We start from the raw sequence: 12,683 nt of genomic DNA, 5'->3' as shown, positions 1-12,683 counted from the left end.
GCTTTTCCTCTCTTGGGTGGACAGTTCTATGGATGGACTGCTCTGTCCCCCAGGGTGGTGGGGGGAACTCACGCACCACCCAGGCAGCTTAGCTCAGGGAGAACAGCACTAAATTTAAAGTGCTCCTATTTCTTTCTCCCTGTCTCCTCCCCCTTCTGTCCTGCCACCTCCTCCTCTCCTTCTTGCTGCCACAAATAAGGGCCAAGTTTGTCCACGAGCTCTAGATCCAGGCAGCGCCCTTGAGCCCTACAAGTTCTGGGGGTGGGGGAGACCCGAGCTGGCTGGGCCTTGAAGTGAGGGGCTGCACCCTCCCAGCTGCAGGTTGCCGAGCAGCCGGGCTCCCGGAAGCAGTTTCTGGGCACGGCTGTGTCTGCACCTGCCTGGTAAATGGGAGCAGATGCCAGCCTGGGGGAGGGCGGGAGGAAGGTGGGGGTCCCTGCTGGCCCAGGCCTGGGAGCATGTCGGGTGTGTGCAGGCGTGTGAGGGCTTGAGTGTGTGGGGAGGCCCTGGTGTGTGCATGCTGAGTGTTTCTGGGAGGTGGAGGGGTGGGAGTGGGGGGCTCTGAGGCCAAGCGAGTGCATAGGGTACCTTCTTACCAAACTGCTTTTCATAATCAGTGTGTTTAACACACAATAAATTATATTATACTCCCAGACCAGAGTCCAGTACTTGGTAAATTTCCAACTTTTACACTATCAGTGGGTTTGGGTTTAAGAGTTTTCAGGCTTTGGTCCCTTCCCCCTGGTCCCCTTGATGGGGAATGGGGGCAAGCAAAGGGGAGACCAGATACTCTCTCCTGGGGTGTCCACTCAGCCATCCCCACCCCCATGCAGGGCTCCAGATTTGGGCTGACCTCTGCCTCTGTCATGCCTGCCTGACCACAGCATGCCTGGGTCAGGGTCTTGGATTTGTGTGTATCATGGGTGCCACCCACTGCCTGGGCATCCATTTGTGGGTGAGGGAAACCAATCTCTTCGCCTCAAAGCACTCAGGGGCTTTGGGTTAAGAAGTCAATAAGATCAAAGCAAATTCAAATGGGCTGGCCACGGGAGGCCCAAGATTGGGAAGCTCAGAGCAGGAGGGGACCCTGGTGGCTACGGGCGGGATGTGTCTCTGTGAGCTCTGCTCCCTGCCTGGCTTGAAGGGAGCAAGGCCAGCAGAGCCTGTGGGGCTGGCCTGGACTGTGACTGCTTTGCAGGCAAGAGCCTGGGTCTCGCCCAAGCCGTGGATACCAGATCTCACGATGGCAGGAGACATGGAGGGGTGTATGTGGGAAGCCTGGAAGGGCAGGTTATGAGCAGTTGGGGGCTGGCCTGGAGACTTCCCAAGAGGTTCCAGGACAGGCCCTCAAGCCTGCAGGAGGACAGGCTGTGGTGATTTCCTCTTCCTCGCCTGTTCCTTCCCTGGGGACCTACCTCAGCAGCAGGAGGACTCTTGATGCTGCAAAGTGAGGCTGGGCCCCGGGCATGGGGCAGAAAGACAGGGAAGATCTGGAGCTGGGCTCCAACTGGGTATGAGAAATCTCACAGCTGTCCCCAGCAACCTGCCAGGGGCCCCTCCTCGTCCCCATTTTACAGATAAGGAAACTGAGGCCCGTGGGTGAAGGGGACCGGCCTGCCAGAGAGGCCAAGGACCCTATCCATTCCCCTCCCAAGGGTGGGAAGCAGAACTGGATCACTGGCACCAAGAGACTTGCAGGCTAAATTCCTAGCACCTCACCCAGACCTGGCACATGGCAGGTACTTCGTTGATACCTGAGGACTGCAAGAAGGCTGCTACCAGCAGCAGGTGTGTGTAAGGCCAGGACAAGGCAGGCTCAAGGACTTGGCTGGGGGCTCATGCTGAAGACCAGCCCTGCTGACTCTGCTAGGGTAGGATGGTGTGTGACTTCTATGGACCAAAAGACCTGTTTGGAGCTCTGGATGAGTCAGAGCATCTGTAACACGACAGACTGGCTCTGAGGACTAAATCACACGCTGCCCAGACTCAGGGCTTGCCTGCTCACATCTGCTTTCTTATGCAAGTTTCCATGTTCATCAGGGCAGGGCCCGTCCCCTGGCCTCCCTCTGCTCAACCCTACCTCCCACAGTGCAATGTGGCTGCAGCTTGCAGCTTCCTCATCCCGCTGACCACTCCCTCCACTCCCACTTCTGCCGCCCCAGGCCTGGGCCTCTGGCCAGCCTGCTGTGCCCTGCATTTGTCCTTTGACCTGCTACTCATTCCAGGTGTTTTAAGACTGGGGATGCATGGCAGCCCTCACTCCAGAATTCCTTCCTGGGCTGCCCGGTTTCTTCTGCCTGGAGCATGGGCCACCGTTCTGGGCCTTGGTCTCCTGCCTGCTGTTGGCATCCCTGTGAGTTGTTCTGGGTGCCCGCTGCTGGCCCTATGACTCAGACCTCACTCAAGTGGCCATATCCGGCACAGAGTCCGTGTGCTGTGTGTCTCAGGCTGGCTGAGCTTTGGTGGGAAGGGGCTCCGGGCTTAACCTGAGGACTCAGCATGTGAGGGGGGGGCTCCACGGAGCATCAAGGCGAAGTGAAGTCACTCAGTCGTGTCCAACTCTTTGCAACCTCATAGACTATAGCCCTCCAGGCTCCTCTGTCCATGGAATTCTCCAGGCAGGAATATCGGAGTGGGTGGCCATTCCCTTCTCCAGGGGATCTTCCGGACCCAGAGATCGAGCCCAGGTCTCCCACGTTGAAGGCAGATTCTTTACTGTCTGAGCCACCAGGGAAGCCCCTTCAAGGTGAAGGGGGCTGGAAATGAGCTTAACTAGGGTCCAGTTAGTGAAGAGGAGAGGCTGTTGTCAGCTCCACCGGGCCCGTTCTCGGAGCACAGGTTCCCAAACAATGGCTCTCTGCCCCCATCCCCAGGGCTGGAGGAGGGAAATGAAGGGGCCCACAGAAGGGGCACTTCTTGGGTCTGTCTCTCCTGTCAGCCCCACACACCGGCCCTGAGCGTCACCCACAGCACTGGTCATGTCACTCGGTAGCTTGAAATCCCACAGCACTGTGACCTCACTACAGAGATGAATGGGTGAGGCTCCCGGGGTGGCCCCAGAGCCCCCCGCACCCACTCCACCCCCTCCCCGCTGAGCCCTGACACGCCTATCTGCCTCCAGGCGTTTGCTGGCACTGTATCCTATCCTGGGTCGCCTGGGACGCCCTTCCCCTCTTCTTGCCCTGACCTGAAGAGCCCACCGCGGGCAGCCCCAGCTCCCAGGACTCACGGAGAGGTCGCCAAGCTGCCCACCCTCTCTGCAGGGGTTCTATCTGCAGCTGGGGAGTGGTTGCTCAGGGAGTGAGTGCACCAACAAACCATCATGGAATTGAGGTCTGTGAGCTCTTCTGTCATCTGGGACCCACTCTTTCCAAACCTTTCTCTGCTGGCACCACTCACCAGGCAACCAAGCCCTCAGATGGAGGGGCCAGGACCTGCCCCACCATCCACAGCTCCCTGGGATATTTTGGTGGGGAGGCTTCCCTTTTACTCCCCCACCAAGCGATGAAGTCTGGTGAAGGTAGGCCTCCCAGAGACGGCCTTGGTGTGTACACAGGGGGTCCTGCCCGCCCAGAGCTGGTTAGTTTCACCCTGGCCTCTGCTCTCAGGTGGGCAGCAGGGCCCCCTCTCTGAGCCTCCACTGCCTTGGGGGCCGAGACGCCCCCCAACCCCACCGCACTGCGCCCCCTTCCCTCGCCCCTTCCTGGCCTCACCGCTGCTCCCGTCCGTGCTGCGCTCAATCACGTGGTCCACCTGGCGCACCCACTCCCCGTTGCACTTGAAGAAGATCTGCGTGGCGGGCGTGGCCTTGCACACCAGCAGCACCGGCTTGTTCTTGACTATGTACACGTCCTCGGGCTCCACCAGGAAGTGGGGAAGCAGGTCTGGGTTGGAGCCGGGCACCGGGTTGGGCACTGTAGCACTCTGCTGGGCACCTACAGCAGGAGCAAACAGGGCTGGTGAGTTGAGGGGTGGGCTCTGCTGGACTCGGGGGCCCTCCTGGGGCCACCTGCCTGCTCAGGGGCCAGGGCCAGGCCATGAGGAGACATCTGTGGGGCCAGGCTCTGCCGCTTCCAGTCCAGTGACCTGGGATGCTAAAGTGGGCCCCTCACCAACCCTCAGTGTAAAACGGGAGAAGCAGCAGTCCTCCCCACCTCCCCAACCCCCCACCCCCCAGCTGACTTATGAAGACCTGTGGAGACCTGAAATGAGACAGAGGCGGAAGTGCCAGCATGTGGCAATTGTCAGGGCTCATTACTACCCTGGTAGAAGTTCAGGGATCTGGGGAGGTGCCAGCGGAGAGCTGGAGGAGGCAGAGGGCCCCGGCAGCCAGGGGTTAGGGGTCAGGAGTCCCTTCCTCTGGTGCCCGAGCTGCCTGGGGGGCTGCTTCTGGCTTGCTCCCCATTCCTGGCCCCTGCACCTAGTAGGAGCTTAGAAAATAGCAAGTGAATGAAGTGGGGAGAGGCTGTGGCAGGTTCAGATGTGAAGGGATGCTGGTGGCAGTGCTACAGGTGAGGCCCCTGTAGGGGGGAGGGGCGAATTGGAGTGAGCCTGGGCTGCTGGGTGGGTGGGTCTCAGGCAGGGTGGCAGCCAGGAAGGGGTGTCTGGGAGCCTGAGGGGCCCCAGGCCAAATCTCATTCTTTAAGGAGACCTGAACATGGGTTTCCTTCCAATTTTAACTGAAAACCACAGCTATCCCACAAGTCATTTGTTGCTAATTACACAGGTAATTGGCTCTGAGGCTTTGGTGGAGGTAAAACCCTCAGCAGTCTGCTCCCCCAACAGGACCTGGGGAGGGTGGGGAGGGGTTGGGGGCAGAGTAGGAGCACCCTCAGCCTCCACACCCACCAGACAGGCTCCCCGACGGCCAGGCCTCTCTCGGGGCTGCAGTCACTTCCCCCAACACACACTCCCAACCAACAGGGGCCTCTGGGCATATGGAAGGAAATGTTTGGACTTCAGAGACCCTGCTAGGGTGACCTTGGGTGAGTTACCCCTTCTGTGGAGGTCCTGACTGCCCACTGCAGGTCTGGAGGTGCCTCCTGCAGTGGCTTCCCAGCTCCACTACCCTCCTCACCCGCAGCCCAAAACCCATGGAGGGCTTCTAATGGGAAGCCTGGTTCTTTGGGCCCAGTGGGCATCCATGCTGCTCTTTCTCCCTTGCTGGCATAGGGACCCTCTCTTTCCAAGGAGGGAGTCTGTCCCCTCTGCCAAACACTGTGATTTTGGGGAGGGGATCTCCGCCTGGGGAGGGGATCTGTAGGCGCCAAGGGGGTGAGCTGGAAAGTCTGCAGAGGCTGAGAAACCCGCTGGGACTTCAGGTAACCCCCATTCCCCTCAACCCCAGGCTGTTTCTCTGCCTGTAAAGTGGGGTGTGTGTGTGTGTTAGTCACTCAGTCATGTCCGACTCTGCGACCCCACGGACTGTAGGCCACCAGACTCCTTTGTCCATGGGATTCTCTAGGCAAGAACACTGGAGTGGGTTGCCATGCCTTCCTCTAGGGGATCTTCCTGACCCAGGGATTGAACCCAGATCTCCTGCACTGCAGGCTGATTGTTTACCGTTTGAGCCACCAGCAAAGTGGGGAATGGTACCCAATTCTTTGGGCTCTCGTGAGGGGGAAAAAGACAAAGGCACAGTGCTCGGTCGATGTCAGTTGCTATCCACACCCAGAGCTTTTACACGACAGTGGCAAAGGGCTCCAGCTCCCTCCCAGCAATCTCTTCGGGGACGAGGGCTGACGAGGAAACTGAGGCACAGAGCTTGCCCCCAGTGTCTGCAGCAGTGGGCTCACCCACCCCTATCCCCAGCCTGTCCCCACGTCTCCATGCACTTCGTGCTACACTGGAATGAAGGCTAAGCTGCCTGGAACCACACTTGCAGTTGGGAAGACAAGCTACCCCGGTCCTGCCCCATCCCCTCCTGAACAACCTCCATGGGGCTCGACCAGTCTGCAGGTGTGTTTCAGGGTGAGGAAGGTGGGGGATGCTGGCAAATGGGAGGAGCCCTCCAGATACCTTACAGATGTGGAGTCTGAGGCCTGAGGGAGAAGCCACTTACCCTGTCCCCCAGCTTCAGCCCTGGGCTCTGGGGGGCCACATCCTGACCCTTTGATGTGACATTCACTTGTCACTCAGCAGCCCTGACCCAGGCAGTGGGCTCAGCCAGGGAGAGGCTGAGTTGCGCTTGGGTTTCCCAAGGTCTGGAGGGTGAATAGGAGGAGGGACCCCCGAGGAGGGGCGCTGTGGGTCAGGAGCCTCTCTAGATGCCTCCTGGGGAAGCCATAGCGTCTCTGCAGACCCCAGGGCCGCACAGAGCCGAGCCCATGAAGGTGGGGGCAGGCACCACAGGCTCCAGAAGAGACCTGAGCAGCAGCTTCTGGGCCTGCCCATGCCCTGCCTTGCACAGGCTCGATGTGATGGCCCAGGGCTGCCTACTGGCTTGGGGCTGGGTGGGCAGGGGTCCTAGCTGGGGGTGCGGGCACAGAGAAGGCGCATGGCCCCCCAGCTTCCCTATCGATCACTGCGCCAAGCACTGCTCACGTCAGCCGCCTGCTGAACCCAGCACAATCCCTCATGTCTGCATTTAACTGCTAATGAAAAATAAATGTACTGTGACCAATAAGGGACATAGCTCACTTCTCCCGGGCCTCCGCCACGCCATGTGGGCACGGTCTCCCCTCCCCACCCCCCAGTGGGGCATTTATTGGGTTGACCCAGGGGCCCCCTCTAGGCTGCATTATGCCCTCTGGCAAGGACACTGTAAGGCCAGGGGTGGGGGGTAAATTCAGCCCGTCTTGGGGTTTTGGAAGCATCCTGGGTGGTCAGAGCTGATTTCCCCTCTCTCTGGCCCCAGAGCACACTACATGACCTCTACCCTTGTGGTCAGCACTTGTGATCTGCCTTCCCCCCTCACTGTCCCAGTTAGGTCTCTCACCTGGACTAAAGCCCAGTAAGAGCCTTGGGTCTCTCCCTCTCCACATCACAGGCTTTGACATGAAACCCTGTATTTGCCCAGGGTCATATGCTATATGATGCCTTCAAAAGGGCATGACTTCATGTGCCAGCCTGGATGGGAGCAGAATTTGGGGGAGAATGGGTACATGTATATGTATGGCTGAGTCCCTTCACTGTTCACCTGAAACCATCACATTGTTAACCGGCTATATCCCAATACAAAATGTATGTTTTGGTGTTAAAAAATAAACAAACAAAAAAAGGCACGACTCCACTCCCTACCGCAGCCTTCCTCCTCTGCTGGCACTCTCCTACCTTTTCCTCAGGGCCAATTCTATTCACTTCTTCTGAAAGAAGACTTCCCCAACTGGCCGATTTCCCCGCTTCGCCTCTAGGACCCATCTCACTGGAGCTGGAGCTGTTATCACAGGAGAAGCAAGTGTGTGGCCAAGGCCTCTGTCCCCACTCCCAGCCTGTCCTTCTCTGGTCCCTGCCGCCCAGCTCAGGCTGCCTAGTGCCGGGGAGGGTGAGTGGGGACTAGGATTTGTGTACCCACTCCTGCTACCTTCTGACTGTGAGGTGATGAGCACGGGAGGAAGGCAACGCGGATGCTGGGGCTGTGGGACCGCAGGCAGGGGCAGGGCCTGCCAGCCTCACCCCCCAGCTCTCCAGAAGCTCTGCCCGCCACACCCTGGCCAGGCCTTTCCTACTTGCCCAACCACCCTCTTGGAGTTCAGTTGGAAGACTTCTTTCACTTACTAGTGGATCCCTGATGGGTTCTTGGTCACTGAGAACTGCAGATGGGGCTTTACCGATGCTCAGGCCTTGAAGTGGGAATCCCACTTCCAATGACCCCTGGGGCTGGCCAGCTGGCCCCCATGCGTCTCAGGAGGGCTACCTGTCATTGGCCCAGGCAAGACCTGGGCTCCTGCCCGAGCGAGTTCACGGTCCAGTGGAGGAGGCAGCATGCCCAGTCCTGAATGTGGCACATACCCTGGAGGGAGGCTCAGGGGACAGTGTGGGCACAGGAGCAAGTCAATGAAGAGTATGGAGCCAAGAAGGCATCCTGGAGGAGGTGGCTTGTTGGCTGAGACTTGATGTCTGGGTGGGGGAGTTCCCAGATGAACCTCAGAGGGCCGGCCCACTATGGCCCATTTCACTGAAGCCCTCCGCATCTGACCCTCTACAGCCATCCTGCCTCCCTCCACACATTCCTCATGAGGGAGAGCCCTGCATTGCCCTGCACACAGCACCCCTGAGGCTTCCCACTGCCCTCCCAACAAACTCCAAGGACATACGCCTGTCCCCTCTCTGACTCATCTCCTACTAGTCTTCCCTGTACTCCCTCTGCTCTGGCCATACTGCCCGGCTCCCGGTCCTTACACAAGCCCAGCTGCGTCCTGCCTGACAGCTTCTGTTGTCTCCTTCTCCTAAAATCCTTCTCCTCTTGGCCCAGGCACTCTGGGCTCTGCTCAGACCTTCACAGAGGAACTGCCCCAAGTCCTCTTCCCTCAGAGCCCTCACACTCACACTTTCTGAATTAGCACCCCTTTAACCTGCTTCTTTGGGATGGTCTTGATCACTGCCTCCTGTACAACGTTACAAACTTCCATCTATAGTTCTTCAGGCACTCTGTCTACCAGATCTAATCCCGTTAATCTATTCATCACCTCCACTGTATAATCATAAGGGATTTGATTTAGGTTGTACCTGAATGGCCTAGTGGATATCCCTACTTTCTTCAGTTTAAGTCTGAATTTTACAAAAAGGAGCTCATGATCTGAGCCACAGTCAGCTCCAGGTCTTGTTTTTGCTGACTGTATACAATTTCTCTATCTTTGGCTGCAAAGAACATAGTCAGTCTGATTCTGGTACTGACCATCTGGTGATGTCCATGTGTAGAGTCATCTCTTGGGTTGTTGGAAAAGAGTGTTTGCTATGACCAACGTGTTCTCTTAACATTGTAGAGGAGGCAGTGACCAAAAACATCCCAAAGAAAACAAAATGCAAGAAGGCAAAGTGGTGTCTCGGGAAGCTTTATAAATAGGTGAGGAAAGAAGAGAAGTGAAAGGCAAGAGAGAAAGGGAAAGATATACCCATCTGAATGCAGAGTTCCAGAGAATAGCAAGGAGAGATAAGAAGGCCTCTCACATGAACAATGCAAAGAAATAGAGGAAAACAATAGAATGCGAAAGACTAGAGATCTCTTTAAGAAAACTGGAGATATCAAGGGAACATTTCACACAAAGATGGGCATGATAAAGGACAAAAACAGTGAAGACCTAAAATAAAGCAGAAGAGATTAACAAGAGGTGACAAGAATACACAGAACTATATCAGAAAAGGTCTTAATGACCCCGTATAACCACGAAGGTGTGGTTATTCACCCAGAGCCAGACATCCTGGAGTGTGAAGTCAAGTAGGCCTTAGGAAGCATCACTATGAACAAAGCTAGTGGAACTGATGGAACTCCAGTTGAGCTACTTAAAATCCTTAAAGATGATGCTGTTAAAGTGCTGCACTACATATATCAGTAAATTTGGAAAACTCAGCAGTGGCCACAGGACTGAGACAGGTCAGTTTTCATGACAATCCCAAAGAAGGGCAATCCCCAAACTGTTCAAACTACCACACAGTTGTGCTCATTTTACATACTAACAAGGTAATGCTCAAAATCCTTCAACTTAGGCTTCAACAGTACAAGAAAACCGAGAAATTCCATATGTATAAGCTAGACTTAGAAAAGGCAGAGGAATCAGAGATCAAATTGTCAACATTCATTGGATCATGGAGAAAGGATGGAAATTCCAGAAAAACATCTATTTCTGCTTCATTGACTATGCTAGAGCCTTTGACTGTGTGAATCACAACAAACTGTGGAAAATTCTGAAACAGATGGGAGGACCAGACCACCTTACCTGTCTCCCAAGAAACCTGTATGCAGGTCAAGAAGTAACTGTTAGAACTCGACATGGAACAACGGACTGGTTCCAAATAGGGGAAGGAGTATGACAAGGCTGTGTACTGTCACCCTGATTATTTAACTTATATGCAGAGTTCGTGCATGGTACATCATGCAAAATGCCAGGCTGGATGAATCACAAGCTGAAATCAAGACAGCTGGGAAAAATATTAATAACCTCAGATATGTAGATCATACCACCTAATGGCAGAAAGCGAAGAGGAACTAGTCTTTTGATGAAGGTGAAAGAGGAGAGTGAAAAAGGTGGCTTGAAACTCAACATTTAAAAAACTAAGATCATGGCATCTGGTCCCATCACTTTATGACAGATAGATGGGGAAACAATGGAAACAGTGACACACTTTATTTTCTTGGGCTCCAAAATCACTGGGGATGGTGACTGCAGCCATGAAATTAAAAGACGCTTGCTCCTTGGAAGGAAAGCTGTGACAAACCTAGATAGCATATTAATAAGAAGAGACAACAGTTTGCCGACAAAGAGCCATCTAGTCAAAGCTATGGTTTTTCAGTAGTCATGTACGAATGTGAGAGTTGGACCATAAAGAAGGCTGAGTGCCAAGGAACTGACACTTTTGAATTGCGGTTCTGGAGAAGACTCTTGAGAGTCCCTTGGACTGCAAGGAGATCAAACCAGTGAATCCTAAAAGAAATCAACCCTGAATATTCATTGGAAGGACGGATGCTGAAGTTGAAGCTCCAATACTTTGGCCACCTGATGCAAAGAGCCAACTCATTGAAAAAGACCCTGATGCTGGGAAAGATTGAAAGCAGAAGGAGAAGAGGATGACAGAGGATGAAATGGTTAGACAGCATCACTGACTCAATGGACATGAGTTTGAGCAAGCTCCGGGAGTTGGTGATGGACAGAGAAGCCTGGTGTGCTGCAGTCCATGGGGTTGCAAAAAGCCGGATACAACTGAGTGACCGAACTGATTCAATGGTCATGAACTTGAGCAAACTCGGAGATAATGAAGGACAGAGGAGCCTTGCATGCTGTAGTCCATGGGGTTGCAGAGTCAGACGTGACTTAGAGATTGAACAACGACAATTATCTGCTTCAGAACCCTCAGCAACTTACAAAATCCTTTATTTCTGGAGTGTTTGTTGAGTGACTGCATGACCACCCTTGAACTTCAGATTTGCCTAAGGATGGCCCCCTTCACTCTTGTCCTGCAGGGAGACCCAGAGAGAGCTCAGAGTGGCCCACAGGCAGAGATGTGGGTAGAGAGAGGGCTCTGCACTCCAACCTGCCCCCGCCACACCCCAACATCCTGCTGCTCTGATGCTGAGCCTCCCTTTTCTCACCAGAAGCCTGGGATGATAAGACCTACTCGTGTAACTCTGAGGCCCAGGGTGGGTGTGAAAGTGCTTTCAAGTGTTTTATTTTTAAAAGCACCACGAAAATATGAGGTGTGATTAATCAAGCTATTAATGAACTTGTATTTACTGAGCGAGGACTCAGTGCCACGGAGCAGGGTGGGAGGGCTGGGGGTGGGGTGTCATCTGGCCTCACTCAGCTGGGAGCTGCGGATGGCCCAGTCCTGGTCCACAACTTGCTCCTGTTCAACCTCCCAACAGCCGGGCCTGCGTCAATGGTGAGGGAGAGGGGCGGCAAGCCCCTGCTTCTGCCACTTCCCTGAGAAATGTCCTGGGTGTGAAGATGGGTGGAGGAAGGAGAGGGGGCTGGGTGCCTGGCAGCCTCTGTCTTTCTCTTCCTGGCTGTCCACCAGGCACTGCACCCCCCCACCCCTGGGCACTGTGCTCCCAGTCTCCCCAGCCTGGAGACATGCGTTTGGTAGGTCCACTCGGGGCCTGGGTGTCCTGCTCCACAGGCCCAGGTGGGGAGAGGAGAGTCCACAGGATGGTGCACCACACACTTTGCCTGGCATTCGAGGCTCTACTGGCCCAGGGCCTGAGCTGCCAGCTGGCCTCACCTCCAGGGCCTCCCTTCAAGTGTGTAGGTTAGCATCTTGACCCTTTATAGTTGTGCAAAGTGTTAGTTTCTCAGTCATGTCTGACTCTTTGCAAACACATGGACTGTAGCCTGCCAGGCTCCTCTGTCCATGGAATTCCCCAGGTAAGAATACTGGAGTGGGGAGCCGTTCCCTTCTCCAGAGGATCTTCCCAACGCAGGCGCATATCCTGGCCGGGGCCTTGTCTCCCTCCCCTGGCTGACAGTGTCTGATTTTCTGCAGGGAATGCCTGGCCCTCCCCCAACTCCATCTATATGGCCATTCGGTCCGGGTGGGCCAACATCACTTCTGGCCCCAGAGGTAGGTATGTGGCACCAACTAGTGCCCCGATGGGCAGGTCACCGCACCGCAAAAGATGGGACTTTGGGATTTGGTTTGGGCTGCTGAGAAGAGAGAACCTCTCTGCTGGACCAGTCCCGCCAGCCGTGCAGGCTATAGGAGGCCAAGTGAATGGGAGGCCATCCACAGATCTGAAGCAGAGGCTTGGAGAATGGAGGCAACCAAGGAAGAAAGGAGATCGACTCCTCACTCCGTGGGAAGCCTGGGGTCTCAAGAAGCCGGAAGGTAGAACTATGCCTGGATTCCTTTCTTTGCCTGAAGCCAGTTGGAGTGAGGATCCTTTTATTGCTTTGATCCAGTCCCCATCTGCTCTCTGCCTAGGTGACTTCTACTTGTCCTTCTAGGCCTACTCAAATACCCCCTCCTCCAGGAAGCCTTCCCTGACCCCTAGACAGAGCTGGCTGCACCTTCCCCGGGCTCCCACAGGCCCT

At 55.3% G+C, this 12,683-nt stretch overlaps 1 protein-coding gene across 3 annotated transcripts in view; it reads right to left on the bottom strand.

Moving 5' to 3' along the window:
* UNC5A (unc-5 netrin receptor A) overlaps nucleotides 1-12,683 on the bottom strand; it is a 65,364-nt gene that overhangs the window by 11,802 nt on the left and 40,879 nt on the right. For all 3 annotated transcript variants that reach the window (XM_081501906.1, XM_081501905.1, XM_081501907.1), the window contains exon 2: nucleotides 3,714-3,935. In XM_081501906.1, the coding sequence (XP_081358032.1) occupies nucleotides 3,714-3,935 (222 nt within the window). The remainder of the gene's footprint in view (nucleotides 1-3,713; nucleotides 3,936-12,683) is intronic.

The sequence above is a fragment of the Giraffa tippelskirchi genome, chromosome 6 (assembly GCF_054371585.1).
Source record: "Giraffa tippelskirchi isolate mGirTip1 chromosome 6, T2T-mGirTip1v1.2.pri, whole genome shotgun sequence".
Lineage (NCBI taxonomy): Eukaryota > Metazoa > Chordata > Mammalia > Artiodactyla > Giraffidae > Giraffa > Giraffa tippelskirchi.
This window is presented reverse-complemented; position numbering and strand designations above follow the sequence as displayed.